The 17,831-nt window shown below is 34.6% G+C and overlaps 5 protein-coding genes across 6 annotated transcripts in view; 3 read left to right on the top strand and 2 right to left on the bottom strand.

Moving 5' to 3' along the window:
* Positions 1 to 857: 857 nt before the first annotated feature.
* LOC108741802 (ubiquitin-protein ligase E3A) lies at positions 858 to 5,928 on the top strand. Its single transcript, XM_018476731.2, has 13 exons — positions 858 to 1,087; positions 1,365 to 1,548; positions 1,934 to 2,177; positions 2,251 to 2,436; positions 2,492 to 2,806; positions 3,116 to 3,354; positions 3,410 to 3,542; positions 3,606 to 3,734; positions 3,788 to 3,984; positions 4,052 to 4,402; positions 4,464 to 4,631; positions 4,685 to 4,840; positions 4,897 to 5,928. The coding sequence occupies exons 1-13, from the start codon at positions 1,044 to 1,046 to the stop codon at positions 5,233 to 5,235; spliced, it is 2,685 nt and encodes an 894-aa protein (XP_018332233.1). The 5' UTR covers positions 858 to 1,043; the 3' UTR covers positions 5,236 to 5,928.
* Positions 5,929 to 6,030: 102 nt separating this feature from the next.
* Positions 6,031 to 8,624, top strand: LOC108741788 (sialic acid synthase). The gene is made up of 4 exons (XM_025975626.1): positions 6,031 to 6,258; positions 6,321 to 6,660; positions 6,746 to 6,972; positions 7,064 to 8,624. Exons 1-4 carry the CDS (start codon positions 6,145 to 6,147, stop codon positions 7,418 to 7,420), a joined length of 1,038 nt encoding a protein of 345 aa, XP_025831411.1. The 5' UTR covers positions 6,031 to 6,144; the 3' UTR covers positions 7,421 to 8,624.
* LOC108741800 (regulator of nonsense transcripts 1 homolog) lies at positions 8,259 to 13,059 on the bottom strand. Of its 2 annotated transcripts, XM_025975624.1 has the most exons (8): positions 12,995 to 13,059; positions 12,204 to 12,927; positions 11,967 to 12,146; positions 11,646 to 11,858; positions 11,188 to 11,579; positions 9,767 to 11,132; positions 9,443 to 9,704; positions 8,903 to 9,387 (listed from the first exon to the last, which is right to left on the bottom strand). In XM_025975624.1, exons 2-8 carry the CDS (start codon positions 12,687 to 12,689, stop codon positions 8,903 to 8,905), a joined length of 3,384 nt encoding a protein of 1,127 aa, XP_025831409.1. In that variant the 5' UTR covers positions 12,690 to 12,927; positions 12,995 to 13,059. The 2 variants fall into 2 exon arrangements, with proteins under 2 accessions (XP_025831410.1, XP_025831409.1); XM_025975625.1 differs by lacking the exon at positions 12,995 to 13,059 and having other exon boundaries at positions 8,259 to 9,387; positions 12,204 to 12,689.
* Positions 13,060 to 13,306: 247 nt separating this feature from the next.
* On the bottom strand, positions 13,307 to 16,020 carry LOC108741803 (transient receptor potential cation channel protein painless-like). Its single transcript, XM_018476733.1, has 2 exons — positions 15,754 to 16,020; positions 13,307 to 15,608 (listed from the first exon to the last, which is right to left on the bottom strand). Exon 2 carries the CDS (start codon positions 15,605 to 15,607, stop codon positions 13,397 to 13,399), a length of 2,211 nt encoding a protein of 736 aa, XP_018332235.1. The 5' UTR covers position 15,608; positions 15,754 to 16,020; the 3' UTR covers positions 13,307 to 13,396.
* A 1,377-nt stretch (positions 16,021 to 17,397) lies between these two features.
* Positions 17,398 to 17,831, top strand: part of LOC108741785 (protein obstructor-E) — an 8,208-nt gene continuing 7,774 nt past the window's right edge. The window contains exon 1 of the mRNA XM_025975627.1: positions 17,398 to 17,776. Coding sequence (XP_025831412.1) covers positions 17,737 to 17,776 — 40 coding nt within the window. The 5' untranslated portion in view covers positions 17,398 to 17,736. The remainder of the gene's footprint in view (positions 17,777 to 17,831) is intronic.

Below are 17,831 nucleotides of genomic sequence, written 5' to 3'. Positions count from 1 at the left end.
AAATTTAAGGATAATTGGTTGAATAAATCGATGAAAAATAAATAACAACAATGGAATAATAAAGCACGGAATACAAGCAGCCATTTTTTTGATGAATTTCACGTATTATTTACACTCGGCCCTTAAATTTAATTTCACGTGATTTGAAGTTATTATTCTAGTTGTTACAGTAATTAATTTAATGAAAAGTGAAGATTTTATAAATAAATTATTAAAATAATGTCAGTGGTGACAGTTCACTCTATGTAAATATAACCTTACAATTTCTGTTTTAAAGTTCGAAATTGTAGTTCACAAATTTTTCCTTTAGAACTACAAAACGGAAAAGCAAATTAATTTAACAATTTTTTGCTTTAAACTATAATAATGATATGTAATAGCTAAGAAAAAGAAATATAGATAGATTAACAGCCTTAAACCTAATATAGATCTCTATGTATATCTATTGTCTATGTCTAGATCATCTCTAGATCATAGAAAAATCTAGATCTTTATCATGAACCATGGTAGTGTCGCAATAACGCAGTAGACGACTGCTTCAACAGAAATTTAAAAGTTACAAAAAGAATCAAACAAAAGAATGTTAATTGTCTCAAGTTATTCTTTATGATTACCTCTGCTTAAACATTGTTTCTTTTAGTGTATTAAAAAATAAGAACTGATCTTTAGATAACTTTTTATTTTTATCAATCGACAAGTTATTTCGGATTAAAATGTTGCAAATTTAGACTATTGCGTTGCATTATATAATTATTTTCTGATATCACATTTTCCTGTTATAGAAAAGTAATAAAATTATCAGAAAAAAGGTATTTTATGATATGATCTTTTTAAATCAGTGTAAGGCTCCGAAGTTGATCTAGTAACCACTGTCGTAAGAAGAGTTAAAAATAAAAAGCAAATCAATTAACGTAAATAAGTTTTTGTTAAAAAAATTAGACAAAACAAAGAACTGTATGTGAATAATAGACCTGGAATTTATTGTTTTGGATTTCTAACCCTGCACATTTTATTTTGTTTAATACAGTTTCAAACAATATTCTATGAACTCGGAAGAAAAATCTAATAGTGAAGACGTTGCTTCAAGGTACACATATCAAACAGATCTCAAAGAATACAAATGCTATTCCAATAAGAGTAATTGTTCTAAAGTCCTTTTTTAGAAACTTAAAAATAACGTTAAAGATAGGTTAAGTTAACCTGTATGAAATTTTGAATGTCATCGTTTCATCGTCATTACATTTTATTTTTAAATACTTCCTTTGTTAGTTTGGGTCAAAAACCTTCCCATAACAACGCAGATGTCTTTATTAGTCTGCTTGTTACCTTGGTGCGTGCAATGTCTTCAAATGTTTACGTTTTAGGATTGACCAAGAGGCTTCGTCTAGTGCTGTTGGAAGTGACTCTGAATCATCAAATTCAAGCGATAAAAAAGACGATATGAAGCGTGTAGCAGCAAAAAAACTAATAGAAAAATATTTTTATCAATTGACAGACGGTTGTGGTAATCCTGCCTGTGATAATAAATACTGTGCATCTAGCGAAGAGGTATAAGTGTGCTATTCTGCTTAGTTCATATTATCGAACACATAATAAACCCTTGGTTAAGTAAAGACTTAATTTTTACATATTTTTTTACTTTCAACAGTGGTATACATTTTGGTAAGTGACAAAGCTAAATGTTCAATTTTATATTGTGTTTCTTTGCTGCAGCTTGGTAGGGAAAAGTATAATATAGTTTTAAGTATCTAATGCATACTTCATAATCAACATTTTGTTGATGAATGTTGATGAACAAAGAAAAATTGCTTTTATATGTAGATATACTTATATTGGTATTTTTCTTTGTACCCCTCAGACAGAGTTAAAATGTACCTTTGTATGGATTACTGTTTTGTTCCTATGTCTTTGAAATGTTCTACTTGTGTTGCAGTTTATTTACAAAGTTGAAAATCTTACTCCAAATCAAGCAGCTGCAGAAGCAATCCAGCTTTTCTCACAAGACGCCCGGTTATGTGATAGGCATCCAAACAAAATGCCAAGAACTCACAATGAAAAAAGACTCTTGGGCAGTATGTCCAATAGGATCAATCACAAGAATCCTGTAACACCTTCAAATGATATAATGATAAACAATAGCTCTAACAGTAAAAACAGATTTAAAGAATTTAAGAAAGGTAGCCATTTAATCCCACGTAATTAGTAGAAAAGGATTTTCCTAAAGTCTTTGTTCTCTTCTTAATTTTGTAGAAAAGACAATTCCTTTTCTAACAGAAGAAAGACTGTTCGAAATCCTGGACGATTGCGAAGAACACAAAAATTATGCGAGGCTTATTCGCACCCTAGGAGAGATTTACTCAAGTATTGATTCACTTTCACGCAGTTTTCTGCAATCAGATACCTCTCCCGTACCTGACATTCTGGACAGAGCTGCAGGTACATTTCGGCGTTCCCTCAAATAATGAAAACTATAACTCCAAAGTTCTTGCAGGCGATCTTAGCGGTCTTAAAAAGGAGGTAGTTCGTTCTTTGGAAGGGGAAAAGGACAAGGACGAAGACAGTTGCATGGTGTCCCCTTCGAGCGATCGTGGCACCAAGTCCAACCTACCAGTAGACCTGCCCTCCGTTCGAAGAGCTTACACGGCCCTCTTCAAACTTCCTACATCTATATTCGAAAATGCCTTAGTCAATGCACTAGTCACTTTAGCCGGAAACTTGCAAATGGAATTGACCGCCAGGATGAATCAGTACTCTGATGACGACATTATTAACACTTTATTGATCGTCTTTGAGATACCAGCACTGGGTAAAGATTGGTTTGATAATTATCCCCTTTTATGGAACTCTTTTCTCTTTTCGTTTCCTTAGCCTTGTCTACTCTAGTTTAATATGACCTAATCTAGTCCTTGTATATTGTAACATTGGCCATAGACTTACCACTTCTGCTTTTTAATCTGCTTAGCTAGAGAATGAAATGAAGTTTAGCCAAAAGTTTTTTAATCTCATTTAAAAGATGCCTTTTTGTTTAAATTTTGTAAATTTTATATCTAAACACTGTAATTACATGTTATGTTTCAATTGTGGATGTTTCATATAAGTGTAAATTTGCATTTAGGATCCGGTGACTTTTTGGAGACGGCCCTTCCAGCTGTATGCAGGGCCGCATCAGGTTTGTCGGTGGAAATGCAAGCAAAATTGGCCACTGCGTGGTCAGAGCAGGGCCGCACCAGTATACGTATGATCTTAGAGAATCTACACCAACTAGTCACCCTAAGGGTTATTGTGACCCAGTTTCACAGGGACTTCTACGTCCAAGACGAAAATATTATCACTTCGGCTACCAAATTGATGAAAGTAAGTCTCTTCTGGTGAAAATCCTTTGAATGGCAATTATTTATTTTTCTTCAAGGTGTTGTATTACTCGAATGTACTCGCGGGGGAGTTAGAATCTGCTCACTTGAGATACGACGATTATAGTTCGGCAGATGACCCACATTGGGGTGCAAAACAGCCAAAAAATGTGCTGCCAGTGGATTTATTGGGTGAGACGATGCATTATGGATCTTAAGCTCATATTATAAAATTATTTTATTGGGTTGTTTTAGCTCAAGTACTCGGTGTAAATATTCTAGATTGTCGTAAGCCCTATATACCGTTTAGTGAATTTTATAATGAGCCCCTTAGCGATGCGGTCGAAATGGATAAAGATTTTGCTTATTTTAAAAGCGAATTAGGTATTGAATAATCTAGAAACATCCTGTGTTTTATTTATAAGGATTTATTTTAGGAAAGTTCAGTTTTATGAACTACGCCTTCATTTTGACCCCTGCTACCAAAACATTAGGATTATATTTTGATAACAGGATAAGAATGTACTCTGAGAGAAGGATAAGTTTTTTTCAGAGTGTCGCCGGTCAACCTTCGAATCCTTACCTACGCCTTAAAGTCAGAAGGGATCATATTATAGACGATGCCTTAGTCGAGGTTTGTGTTTATTTTGTTATGGTTTCAGTTTTGGGTCTTTTTTTAACTTTCAATTTCTATTCCAAAGTTAGAGATGATTGCCATGGAGAACCCGTTAGACCTAAAGAAACAGCTGGTCGTGGAATTTGAAGGTGAACAAGGTATCGACGAGGGCGGTGTATCTAAAGAATTTTTTCAGTTGGTTATAGAGGAGATTTTTAATCCGGATTATGCCATGTTCACATTCGAAAATGATTCGGAAACGGCTTGGTTTAATCCAACAAGTTTCGAAAGTGACGCCCAGTTTACGTTAATCGGGATAGTTTTAGGCCTGGCCATTTACAATAACATTATTCTAGCAGTTAATTTCCCAATGGTCGTTTATAGGAAGTTGATGGGGAAAAGGGGATCTTACGAAGACCTTTTAGAATGGAATCCTGTAAGTAATCTCACCTCAAATGTCATTCCAAAGTATCTGAAATGAACACAACTACTTTTAGACAATATACAATAGTTTAAAGCAACTTTTGGAGTATGATGAGCCAGATATTGAGGACGTTTTTATGCAGACGTTTCGAATAAGTTATCAGGACGTTTTTGGATCAATAATTTATCACGATCTGAAGGAAAACGGCGATCAGATCAATGTTACGCACCAAAATAAACATGTACGTTATTTTTTACGATTTTTGGGGGTTTTATTGATTTGGGGGTTGTATAGGAATTTGTGGATTTGTACGCCGACTACATGTTGAACAAATCAGTCGAGAAACAGTTCAGGGCCTTCTACAGGGGCTTTCAAATGGTCACCGACGAGTCCCTATTGGAATTGTTGTTTCGTCCTGAAGAAATTGAACTTCTCATATGTGGAAGTAAAGTAAGGATCTATTAGTGTAAAGAAAGGGGACGTTTTGTATAAGTTTTTATTTTCAGAATTTCGACTTTGACGAGTTGGAAGGGGCCACAGAATACGATGGGGGTTACACGAGTGATACACCTATAATAAAACACTTTTGGTCAGTGGTACATTCGTTATCGATGGAGGACAAACGAAAGTTGCTCCAGTTCGCAACAGGGTCGGACCGAGTACCTTTAGGAGGCCTTAGCAAATTGAAATTGGTCATTGCAAGAAACGGCACCGATTCTGACAGGTTACCAACAGCGCATACATGTTTTAACGTGCTCCTCCTCCCGGAATACGACACGAAAGAAAAGCTCAAAGACAGACTTATCAAAGCCATCAATTATTCGAAAGGATTCGGTATGTTGTAAATAATTTTTGTTGTTTCCCGTGTTTATTGAATCGTGATCGGAAATGACGGTTGTATAAGAGGTGGTAAATGTGGTCGTTTTTCGCGACAAATGAACGAAAACAGAAGCCGAATGACGATTGTCAGTCTCGTTGAATTGTATTGTAAGAAAAGGAAGTGTTCGTCCAAATGTGGACGTGTTACGGTGAGGATTGTTGATTTTCATTTAATTTGTCTATTATTATATTTCTTTCCTTTTTTTAAATTAAGTGGAAAAGTGATTTTCCCTACTCGTCTTTTTTTTTTTCGAGGGCAATACTAAAAAAAAGATTTTAAGTTTAGCTCACGCTTTATTAAATTTTCCCCGATGTAAATTGAATTGTACACACTTATACAGCTTATTATCACTATTATTATACTATTATCATGCTAAAAACAAGAGAGCATGTATAATAGTCTTGGTAATTTTATATGGAACTCCCAGCCTAATATTCGTTTTATATAATTATAATAAAGTGTGTATGTGTTATTACTACTATTATTATTATTATCATCATGTCGTCATTGTTAAGTAATCAGTTTATTCTCATTTTTTATCATTATTTTTATTGTTTATTTCGTTCTTTCGTTTTGTAAATATTTGCAATTATCGTAGGAACTCTTAATTTAAACGTTTTATGTATTTGAGTGTCAAAAAGTAAACATTAAAATAAATCTTCTGCATTTTCAATTAATTTTACTGTCTTTTATTTCGAATCGTAACCAAAAATGATTATTTAGATCAATATTGTAATTCCTATTTTTAACGTCTTTGTGAAAGGACATATAAATTGATTCACCCTGTATATGATGATTATAATTATTGTATTCTAACGATTAATTTATTGACCCGCGTCATAATTCTAATTTAACAGTCGTACCAGTTACTATCATGTCTTTAAACATATTCAATAAAGACAACAGAAAATGTTTCTTTATTGCTGAGATCGGCCAAAATCATCAGGGATCCATAAATATTGCAAAAGAGTTAATAAAAAAAGCAAAGGTGAGTTGTTTTGTAAAGTAAAATATGTTTATTGTATTATAATAGTGATAATTTATTTCCAGGAATGCGGAGCAGACTGTGTTAAATTTCAAAAGACATGTTTGCTAGAGAAATTCAACAGAGCAGCTCTAAATCAGCCCTACAATAATAGAAATTCGTGGGGGAAGACTTACGGTGAACATAAAGCATTTTTAGAATTTTCAGAGGACGAGTTTCTTGAACTTAAACAATGTGCTGACGAAAATAATATTTTATTCACAGCTTCCGCAATGGATTTAGTTTCGTTACATTATTTAAATAGCATTGAAGTTCCGTTTATAAAAATCGGGTCTGGAGATGCTAACAATTTTATTTTGATAGAGGAGGCCGCCAAATTAAATAAACCTTTAATTATATCAACAGGTATAAATATATAATACGTAAAAAATCGCACTTTAGAAATGTATGGTCTATTTATTTTTTTTATACGCTCCCAAAATCTACACAGGTATGCAAGATTCGATAACTGTTGACAAAATATACAAAATAGTTTCCGAATATCATAAAAAATTTTGTTTGATGCATTGCGTTTCGTCTTATCCAGCTCCAATACAAGACGTTAATTTAAATGTTATAAAACTGTTTCAAAGTAAATACCTTGACATTCCCATTGGATATTCGGGACATGAAATAGGTAACGACGTTGTTTTAGCTGCTGTCACTTTAGGTGCAAAGGTACAGTTATAATTTACTTATTTTTTTTTACTGTTTATACTATTGAAATGTCTTCTATTATTCGTGTACTGAAGTAAGTACTTATCTTCAGGTGATTGAGCGTCATTTTACATTAGATAGGACCCTTAAAGGGTCAGATCATGTTTGTTCTTTGGAACCGAGTGAATTTAAAGATATGATCGATAGGGTTCGGATGCTACAAGTAGCTTTGGGAAAACCCGAGAAGAAAATGCAAATTTCTGAATACGAATGTTATAAAAAGTTGGGTAAAACAGTTGTTGCTGCAAAAAGTATTACAAAAGGCACTCCATTACAAAAAGAGCATTTAAAGGTAAAAGTTGCCCTTCCTAAAGGTATAGATGCATCAAAAGAAGCTCGTTTAATTGGAAGGATTATTAAGAAAGACTTGGACGAAGATGAGTCCATTACAGAAGAATGTTTTGGTTAAATAAATTTTTAATGATAAATAAGTATTCACTTGATACCCTTAGTATTTAATTCTCCCTAGTAAGCTTTAAATATTTTTTAAATTAATAAATTAATGACAAATCTTATCCATTAGTCCTCTTCTTGAGGCATTAAATGCAATTTGAAACATCGATGTATATACACACATTTAAAAGTATTTTAAATATAAACGCCAAGTAATTATGTATCTATATTATTGTAGTTTTAATCCTCCCTGTAAGGGTCTAAAGGGAGATGGTTTTGATTAAGTAAAACAAAAATAAAAGCCGTTTAGTGGAAGAAAAGTTTACTATATATTTAAAACAATGTAATTACATTCCATTATTACTTATAATTGATGTTATAAATTAAATTATGATTGACACTTCCACAGCATGTAAAACAATACGAATCCCAATTCGACCGTATACATATGTAAACTTGTCTTCATTAGCCCAACCAAATCTAAAATAATTATTTCTTTAGTATTTTTTTTTTGTTTTTCACTCGTCTAATTATTATATTAATTAAAGAAGCATAATAGTAAATATAATTTCTGATATTCAGTTATAGGACAATAAAGAAAAGAATATTAGTGATTTATCCAAAACTCAAAACCGAACCGTAAAATAATACTTATAAAAATATAACCGTTAATTTTGAATTGTACAAGTCGTAATTTATTAATTACGTACAACAATCATCATCATTATTATTATTTAACAAGACAGGAACGAAGAAAAATATTTAATTTGTCGTTTACTCAATCAATCTATCAATATCTATCTTATGCCTTTCTGCAGCTTTACCAACTCCCAATCGCAAGGGACGATTAACAATAAATATGCAATGCTGTTTATTTTTAGATAGAATATAAGAAGTATGTTTAAAAAAGAAAATAATAATAATAGGGTAAATTATTATGCCTGCGTTATTGCGTGTGTATGTATGGATACGAAAATTAAGAAATACAGCACTTAACGTTAGCGCAGCTATAGCAAAGAAATGTACTTTTTTTTGTTTTAGTGGAACAATCGCCACCCCGGCCACAAATAGGCCGTGCGTGGATCATCGGTGGCGTGGCGAAGTTCGCGCGCGCGGGGGTATATTGCCTTATTTTACGCGCGTGCACGACTTCTTGCAACTCCGCAAGTGTGCTTAAAACACCGTTACTACTATTTTTACATTCTTTTTTTATTGTAGCTTAGTAACTCTTGTTTTGTCTGCCCGCGTCTGTCAATTATTACTATTTTTATTGTTGATCGCTGTTGTTTTTCTGTTATTTTAGAGTGGTATATTGGTTTGGTTCTCTCGTTGGTTGTTTTACTGCTCGCCTCGTGGTATTGTTGTTATTGTATGCTGCATGTACTGACAATTTGACATTCCATAATCAGATTCACTTGCTAATTTTCCTCATTTAGTAGTGTTTTTTTTTATTTGCGTGCGTGGTCGCTCCCGCGATTCCCTCGAAACGTTCTTGCGATCAGTAGGGCTGCGAGAATTGGGCGTTTGGCTGGTAGAATGCCGATCTGTCTCCCTGGTAGGTCGAATCCTGGGACAACAGGCCGTCCATTTGCGACTGGTACTCGTTCATGTACGGATCTTGACTCAATTCTGGTTGCGAAAGTCCCGGCTGTGAAAGGCTAAAACCTGCTTGGGACAACCCAGGCTGGGACATTCCTTGGGTTAATTGCAAAGTTTGGCTGAAGGGCTGCGTGTGTTCTTGACTAAGGCCGCGGTAGTTCTTTTGACGTACGGGAGCCTTGCGGGCTCGACTGTTTTGAGCTTGCGCCTGACGAGCCTGTAATGCCTGCTGATGTTGGTTGAAGAAACGAGGTGGGATGTGCGCCATATTCATAAACATGCCCACTGGTACGGGAAGATTGCTCAAGGCCGCTTGGGCTCTTTCTGGTGAGATATAACTGATAGGATCATGGGTGCGACTGAACATGTCCAATGGTACAGCGCCTACAAAAGAAGAAAAATTAAAGGTTGCATACCAAAACGTAATAATTACTTATACCCCTTTGGTAGTTGAACTGATTTCCGCCATTAACAGAAGAATTGGTGCGATCGTAAACCGAACCTGGCACCATAGCTTCGCGTGCGTCAAACATAGAAGTGCTCATAAAATGAGAACCTGGATTTTCAGAATTGATGAGCTTCTTGGGTTTGGCAAATTGGATTAAAGACTCTTTCAAATTTGCAAGTGGCCCCTCCACTAGAACTTTCTGTTCCTTGTAGAAGGCCAACAGATGATTCCATAATGGCTGTTTGGATAAAACCTGCAATTGACATAATATGTAATGAATAATATCTTTCTAAAAGAATAAGGCTTATTGCTTACCTTTGGATTACCCGCAATGATAATTCCGTATTTGGCTCGTGTAAGGGCTACGTTAAGACGCCTGGGGTCGTTCAGAAACCCAATGCCTTGATGCTCGTTTGAACGAACGCAAGACATTATGATAATGTCTTTTTCACGACCCTGGAATGCGTCCACACTCGCAACTTCAATCTCTTGGTACAATCGGTTGTGAAGCGAACCTTGGTACTGCATATACTGCACTAAATACGCCCTCTGACCTTCGTACGGTGTTATAATCCCTATCTGTTCAGGTTTTATTCCCGATTTCAAGAACCTTGTGGCGATTTTTTCCACATTAGCAGCCTCGGTCCTGTTTAAGTAGCTCGTACCAGAGCCAGCTATTTCTTCTTGTCCTTGAGTGACATAGAAAAACATGGGGCGGTCGATAACTGGCCATGGGAAGTCTACCTTGGCAAGTTTTCTTTCATCTGCGCATACTCCGTTTTGCAGACTACCCTCGTAAAAGAAGTTAGACGGGAATCGGGACAGTTCTGGGTGCATACGATATTGGACTTCAAGTCTAAATGGTCTTATACCAAGTACTACCAATCTTTCAAACAGGCTCTGGGACAACCCCGCTCTTGCAGCCTTTTTGCACATTACAACCGGTCCCAACTGACAATGATCCCCGACAAGTATAAGCTGCTTAACACCCAATACCACGGGGACCATACACTCTGGCTCTGTAGCTTGCATGCTTTCATCTATAAGGATCGAATGGAACTTCAAACGTACCAGTCGGGGATCCCCTGCTCCCACGCAAGTGCAACAAATCACGTCTGCAGCCTCTAAAAGTTCTTTTTCTGCACATTTCTTTAACATACGGTAACGTTTTTCATCGACTGAGCTGAGCTCTCCTGTCTCGTCTTTTAATTGTTGTAATTTTTGTAACTCTGTGTTTGTTTCCATCTTACGTATTTGGTTGTGGAGAGCAAGGAAACTTACAGGGGAATCAATTGCCTCTCTAGATTTTGCACATAATCGAACCACCTTCAGATTAGTTCTGTGTATTTTTTCCGTCAGCTGGTCAACTGCAGTATTACTTGGAGCACAAACCAGTACAGGCCCTCCGTTTTGTTTTACGAGCTGGTAAACGATTGTGGCAGAAGTCACCGTCTTACCAGTACCAGGTGGTCCTTGTATGAGTGACAGAGGTCTCTGGAGGGCATGCTTGACCGCATATACCTGGGAACGGTTTAAGTCAGGCAAATTAGGGGCTGAAAAGTGCTTGGGAAGATGACAACGGAAAAGAACTTCTTCCACTTCGTGTCCCAGGAGCCGATGGTAGATGTATGCAGACACAGATGAGTCATCCACTGCAAATTTTCTGAGAGCTAATTGCATTCTGAAACAAAATAAAGAGATTAAATATATCCTAAATGAAAATTGTAGACGAGAACCTGTCAAAACTGGTGCTTTTCCATATAAAATCAACGACAAAATTGCTGTGGCAATCGGTTGGGGCTCCGATACCATTCTTCAGCTCTATGCCGATGTCTTCACCATAGTTATCGGGTACTTTAATAACGTGTCCCACTCCCGACCAGGCCTTGTGCATCTCCCCCACGTAACGCAGACGTAGTTCGTCGCCATGCATCAGTTTCATGTCTCCATCTTGTTTTGCTAAAGTAAAGTAAGCAATAGTTTTCTTGTTCAAACCGACGTCCCAGCGAACTTCGATGTTTTCCTGGGTTTGGGACTCCTTTAATCTTTTGTCGTAATCTGCCTCTAATTTAACCAAAGGACCAAATATATTCTGGTATTGATAACCATCTTCATAACGAAGTAAAACCTACACATTTAAAAGTAAAATATTAATGACATTGTTAGCAACATAAAATGAGATTAAAAAAACAACCTGTTGGGGCTCTTCATCGACTCCAGGTTTCTCTAAGTCTTGGAATGTCGCATCCACATTCTCCTTCCATAACTCCTCCAACTTATTGATTTGTTGAGCAGTTATTTGTCTAGCTCTCAGCTGTTCTTGTTCAGAGGGTATTTTTACAAGCCAAGTCAGAAAACAACGGTCGGATATTAAAGGTTTCCACTGCTCCTGTTCCCAATTCATGTCCTAAAAATTATAAATCATTACATGTTATAAATATAGAGAGGACAAATGCAACTAGGAATTATGCCTATGTACACAAGTATGCAATAATAAGGGCTGGTAATTTCATACCTTTAATGAATTTTGTGCAGCACATGGCTGTCTGCATAGTAACACTACTACAGAATCTGCTTTTGCAGGAATAAAACCCAAGACAAAGACATTACGAACTCCACAACTGTAGCATTCAAGTATTGTTTCCCCAAGAGGTCCATCTTTATGTAAAGTGACTTCTTTATGCTTTGCACGAACCTACAACCAAGACTACTTGTAAATATACACAGTACACCTGCAATAAGATAAACTCACCAAATGATTAATGATGTGACTTCCAGAAGTGTTTCCTCTTCCATTGCAGAACCACTTTTTGCAGGCATTGCACATAACCACACAATTTGGCTCATGAATTCCACAGTATTTACAGGCATAATCAGGAAGCTCTTTGCTATTGTAAAATTCTTCATCATCCTCTTCAAACTGTAAATCTCCTAGTGCAGCAGTAGCTGAAGCTATTTTGTTTGCAATTGCATTATTTTTGCTGGAAAGTCCATTGACCTGTAAAGCCACAAGGTTGTGAAATAAAAATAACCACAAGAAAGGTGCATAAACAAATATTACCTGATTTGAAATTTGTGTGTTGTTATGATCATGCTGGGAGGCTTGGGTTTGAGATGGTAGTGTAAAATCCGTGAAATCGCACTCTGATCCTTGGGTATCAGCTCCTATTAAGTCAGCTTCCTCTGTGTCCAAAAATGTGAGGGTTTGGGAACTTGGACCATATGCATCAACACTCATTTTTACACGACTGTCACGAGAGAATATGTTTTACATATACTATTTGGAAAAACTAATGTAAAACAATTTCAGGCAGTTAACTTCTAAAGGAACTAATTCACCTAGATACATTAAAACTTTACATGTGTCACAAGCGCCATACTTCATTTTATTAATCATCACTTGTTTTCGTCACAGGATACTAACTAAAGGCAACCGGCATTTTTAAAAAATCCTGCTGTAGTCATTCGTTTAATTTCTAAAATTTAGAACAAGTAGATATAAAGTATATTAATTAACTAGTAATAAATTAATGGATACATAACTGTACTTTCTTAAATGGATTAAACAACTGCAGAAGTCTTTGAAAAATAAGATAAATATGAAACCCTTGGGTGTAATCAATGTTACAACGTCGTAACTGATCAGAAAGTCACCCAGGGATCACAAAATGGCGTATCGTTTATATAATTAATGTAATTATAGACTAAAATTATGAATTGTATTGAGCCTTTTATAATAATTCATCGAAACACGAAACTAAAAAATCGAATTAATCTATTTGCCATAAAGTCCAATAAGTTTTTAAAATAATACACCTTTTTTAACATAAATACTTAAGTTTATTTACAAAAGCATTTATAAATTAAAACAATACTGATGACGAGTTGTACTTAATAGGTTTTTGTATATAAATATTATAATTTAGTACTGGATTTTGTACTTAATCATCTTTTGGATATTGTCTCAATTTTGGCTAATAATGAATCTACTTTTTTAAGTAAATTTCTTTGTCCATTTTTGACCACTTCGATCGACTCCTCCAAGTACCTTAAACGGGACAATTCTTCGTTTCCTCGTATGAGAGCTTCCTTTTTTTCTTTCATTAATAAGTGTGTTTGGGACGTGACATGTTGATCCAATCTTAATACAGATTTATTAATTATGGAAGACACAAATGGCAAACCACTTAGGCAATTGTTACTAAGTTTTTTGATATCGTCTTTCCTAATTTCAATCCTTCCTTGTTGATTTGGATACACTGTTAATTTGTAGTTTTCCAAAACGTAAGGAAAAAGGCATATTTCTTTTGCAAACGATTGCTTACCTTGTCGACACTGAATCAACTTTTGGATTTTCTTTTTTATCTTGAAAGAGATCCTACTAAAGATCGATTTTCCTTGAAACTGATTTTCATTTCCAATCAAATCCGATTCCAGCGAAGTGATTAGTTTAATTTGGGACTTAAGTCCAGACAGTTTTGCTTCTTGTTGGATTTGCTGGACATCAGATACAGCTAAACCACCAAGAAAGTTGAGCAAATTGATCGGAACTATTAGAACAAAAATTACGAAAAGAATGTCGCTAACCACGGGAATTAAAGGCTGCAAAGGGACGGTCCAAAAATCCCCAGCGAGTATAAGGAATGATTTATACAACGACAATCCTAAGGTTTTTAGTGATTTGGTGTTGATTTCGTCTGTATCATTCGAGTTTGAGGTGGATAAACTTTTCTCACTCACATTTTCCGTTATCAGAGTATATAGACTAACAGCATATCCAAAAACGAGTATCATATACGTGAAAAGGACCCCGAAAAAGTTGTAGGTCACAACTTTGAACATTTGGACATGCGTGGTCTGTTCACCGAGGGTGAATAAGAGTCTGAAAGACAAGAAAAACACCACCAAAGCAGACAAAGACCTTCCCCAAATTGGGGGAAGTGTCAGTATGAGAATATAACATATCAATTCTGGTAAATCGTTTAAACTAAAGTATAAAACACTTGTTCCTAATAATCCTCCACTTGCGATTACACCCATTTGTAGTAATAAAAAGAATAACATAAAAAATCTGATGAAGATTAGGATTATCGATAGATTTCCGTGGATTGTATGGAAACTAAGCGCCTGTAGTAGAAACAATATAAACATGGTGATTAATCGAAGACGATTTATGTTATAAAACCACGATATCTGTCTCCATTTCATAAAAATTAAACTCGTTATCACCGGATGATTGATAAGATGCTTCAAATCAGGATTGTTACAGATGCATAAAATAGTTTCCATCTCCGCCTGGATCTCGTAACCGTTTTCGTCGATTAGCGGATTCTCTTCCTCAATTTTTACTATTTCATGTAATTTTGAGATGTTGCTGGTAAATTTTTGAGAAGTTATGGAGTTTGTCGACTTAAAATTCTCGTCTGTTTTAACCTTTAGAGGAGGCGGCATCAGAGATTTGTAATTGTAATATATTTTGAGGCTCTCTTTGTCATCGTTGCATTTTAAATAGTGCAGATCGACTTCTAAGCATTGGTCTAAGTGTTTTTTTAAAGTGGAACTGTCTATGAATTCTACCAGTAAATTAGGATTATCGCTGGAAGTCCTTAGGGCCAAAGAAGCCCCGTGTTTTAGTAGATCTAAGATCAAATCTTGAGAGCAATATTTGATTGCGTATTCCAACGGGGTGACTCCTTTATCGGTGGGTAGATTGACGTCTGGTTTCTTTTTCGAACTGAGGTACGCGTCGTAACACGCTTTGAAATATCTTCTCTGTGGCTCTTTTACTTTGGACACTCGATGCAAAAGTTCAATGAGAAGATCATTCGATTTTATATGGACATTGTCGTTGTTGATGAGAACGTGGAATATTCGGTAAAATCCACGGCTTATGGTGATTTCCAGGGGCGTTTTTTTGTTCTTGGTGGTGGTCAATGTTGGATCGGCCCCATTGTCTAGTAAAGTTTCTACAGCTTTTTTTAAATTCAAATAACACGCTACTTGTAAAATTGTGTCGTCTACAAGAACACAATTGGCGTATGTTTTGATGGTGTCTTTCGGTATTTGGACAAACTCATCCACGAATTTGTCTTCGTTAGTACGAAGTAGAGAGAAAAGCTTTGATTTGAGCTCATCATCTAAAGATTCATCGGACATCCTGGAAATTTTGTATAAATGAGATTTAAATATATTAACTAATTTCTAATGCACCCTAATTTAATTCAGGAAATATCTAATTTAATTGTTGAATATTTTCGTATTCATTAGCCTCATTTATTTTAAAAATAATAAAATTAACTTACTTAAAAAACACATTCACTGTTATTGCAGCGGTGATATAATGCGACAATGTATCTACATTACTAATAATGCATTACGGTAGTTTTGTTTATTTAAAACGATTAGCACGCCTTGGTATTTTGTGTATCACGTGAATAATTAACTGCTTTTAAATAATCTTTTTACTTGAAACTTCTTAGTTGTTACTTTTAATAATTATCTAAAATTGTTATAAAAATCAGACACCTATAAAGAAGGTCCTACAAAAAAGAATCATAACTGAAAGAAGAACGTTGATCCATGTATTAAAGTTGATATTTAATCTTATCAATTCGGTTTGGGAACTTATCTGATTTGTTTACATGAGATAATATGCATATAACTGTAATATCTCTAAAAGACTTCTACTTCTTTTAATCAAAAAACCAGAATTAAAAAAAAAAACTGATTTAAAAAATTGAAATTTTAAAGTCCTTTTTAACAGTACGTCATCTAGAAGTTAGAAGTGATAAGCAGTGATACGCACAATATTCAGGAAATTTAAGTACAAAATTCTGTTTTAATAAATATGTTCTCCAATAGATGTCTCCTAGCTTTCAATTCTTCTTTTGAAATTGATTAATACATGCCCTTAAGTTTAATTTAATAAGTATTAAATTTTTATTGAGGATAACACAAATAAAAAAAGTCTGTTTCTCAATTCCTTCAAAAAAGAGAATATTGTGTAGGAATTAAACAACGAATAATTTATTAAAATACAATTTTAAATAGGTACACCTACAAATTCAAACTAAGCCAAGAAGAATAATAGGCGCTTAGCTCATTCAGTTTTAATTGATACATTGAAGTTAGTAGATCGAAAACAACTAAAGAAATTTTTACTTAATTTTAAGTAGAGGATTTTCACTTTTTTCACAAGAGATTCCTACATACATTACAATTATTACACTTTCGTTTCTTAATTTACATTTTCAGTAGAGATTGGGTAAATTTGCATACCCGTGTCTTCTTTTTTCTGTAGTTTATATATTGTTCATACAAAAGGAAGATAAATAGCCTTAGAGGCAAGTGTTTTACCCTGAACTATAAAATAGTAATTATACTTCACGAATTTTTTTACAATTGTAATAAAGCGTGTTATGGGAACTGGAACATTTGCATTAACAACAATAGTTCATTATATTAAATTAAATGAACAAACGTATCTTGAGATTCAAACAGATTATTCTTCATATGAAGATAAATTTGTAAATCAGATTTCAATAAAATTCACAGACGATCGTAGGTTTTACGTAATTATTTTGTGATTTTATTTATGATAATGATTTTATTTTACTGCAAAAAATAATTTCGCGATGGTCCATTTGATTTGCTTCATAAAATTTACACAACAAAAATTCGTAGATCGTTAAAGTTGGTGACAAATCGAAGTGTTTCCTTATTTTGACTTCCCACCAAAGGTCATCAAGATGGTACTTTCATAACAATCCACGTTAATGTCAAAGGTTACAGTAATTTTTTATATCCTTGGAGATCCATTAAACAATGTCATTTAACCACAAAGAAAATCATTTTAGTTATTTTTTTCCAATAAATATCGAATAACATTAAAATATTTTGCAATCTCTTGCCATTATTAAAGAGAGGCAATCAAAACAATTAAATATTTTTTCTTCTGCATTTCTTTAGGCAAATTTTGGACTATCAAGAAAATTGATGTTTGAGCAATTTTATGTAATTTTGTCGTTGTTTCCGAGAATATAAATTATTTTTGAGGGTGTGTCGCGAAATTGTCGGTGTCGGCTTGGGATCGTGATTTCTTAAGTTCCCTTCGGTAGGAAAGTCGGTGGTGTTAGAGTCAATGGTGAGGGGACTAAACTAACTCACTGAAAAGACTGAAGAAAGATCGCCGGTGATTCAGTTTTAGTTTTTGTTCCGTTACGGTGTGATTTGTAACGTGGAGGAGATATTTTTTTATTTTGGTTCTGTAAGCTGTACGTTACGCCATGGAATTCAAAACTGTTGTAGGCGTACTATTTTTACTAGGTATGTATCACATTTATATTATTTAATAGTATTATTAAATTTTTTTTAATGATGA

The sequence above is a fragment of the Agrilus planipennis genome, unplaced genomic scaffold (genome assembly GCF_000699045.2).
Source record: "Agrilus planipennis isolate EAB-ADULT unplaced genomic scaffold, Apla_2.0 scaffold216, whole genome shotgun sequence".
Lineage (NCBI taxonomy): Eukaryota > Metazoa > Arthropoda > Insecta > Coleoptera > Buprestidae > Agrilus > Agrilus planipennis.
Note: the sequence above shows the minus strand (reverse complement) of the source record. Positions and strands in the feature narration are given on the sequence as shown.

What these genes read in the sequence shown, in the direction of transcription:
- LOC108741803 (XM_018476733.1), bottom strand. Translation starts at nt 15,607, where the DNA reads ATGTCCGATGAATCTTTAGATGATGAGCTCAAATCAAAGCTTTTCTCT.
- LOC108741788 (XM_025975626.1), top strand. Translation starts at nt 6,145, where the DNA reads ATGTCTTTAAACATATTCAATAAAGACAACAGAAAATGTTTCTTTATT. An exon ending in AGTTAATAAAAAAAGCAAAG is followed by an intron (nt 6,259 to 6,320) that starts GTGAGTTGTTTT and finishes ATTTATTTCCAG; the next exon opens with GAATGCGGAGCAGACTGTGT. An exon ending in CTGTCACTTTAGGTGCAAAG is followed by an intron (nt 6,973 to 7,063) that starts GTACAGTTATAA and finishes ACTTATCTTCAG; the next exon opens with GTGATTGAGCGTCATTTTAC.
- LOC108741800 (XM_025975624.1), bottom strand. Translation starts at nt 12,689, where the DNA reads ATGAGTGTTGATGCATATGGTCCAAGTTCCCAAACCCTCACATTTTTG. An exon ending in TCGATGAAGAGCCCCAACAG is followed by an intron (nt 11,580 to 11,645) that starts GTTGTTTTTTTA and finishes TTAAATGTGTAG; the next exon opens with GTTTTACTTCGTTATGAAGA. An exon ending in TCATTGCGGGTAATCCAAAG is followed by an intron (nt 9,705 to 9,766) that starts GTAAGCAATAAG and finishes TGTCAATTGCAG; the next exon opens with GTTTTATCCAAACAGCCATT.
- LOC108741802 (XM_018476731.2), top strand. Translation starts at nt 1,044, where the DNA reads ATGAACTCGGAAGAAAAATCTAATAGTGAAGACGTTGCTTCAAG. An exon ending in AGTGAAGACGTTGCTTCAAG is followed by an intron (nt 1,088 to 1,364) that starts GTACACATATCA and finishes TTTACGTTTTAG; the next exon opens with GATTGACCAAGAGGCTTCGT. An exon ending in TTACGCACCAAAATAAACAT is followed by an intron (nt 4,632 to 4,684) that starts GTACGTTATTTT and finishes GGGGTTGTATAG; the next exon opens with GAATTTGTGGATTTGTACGC.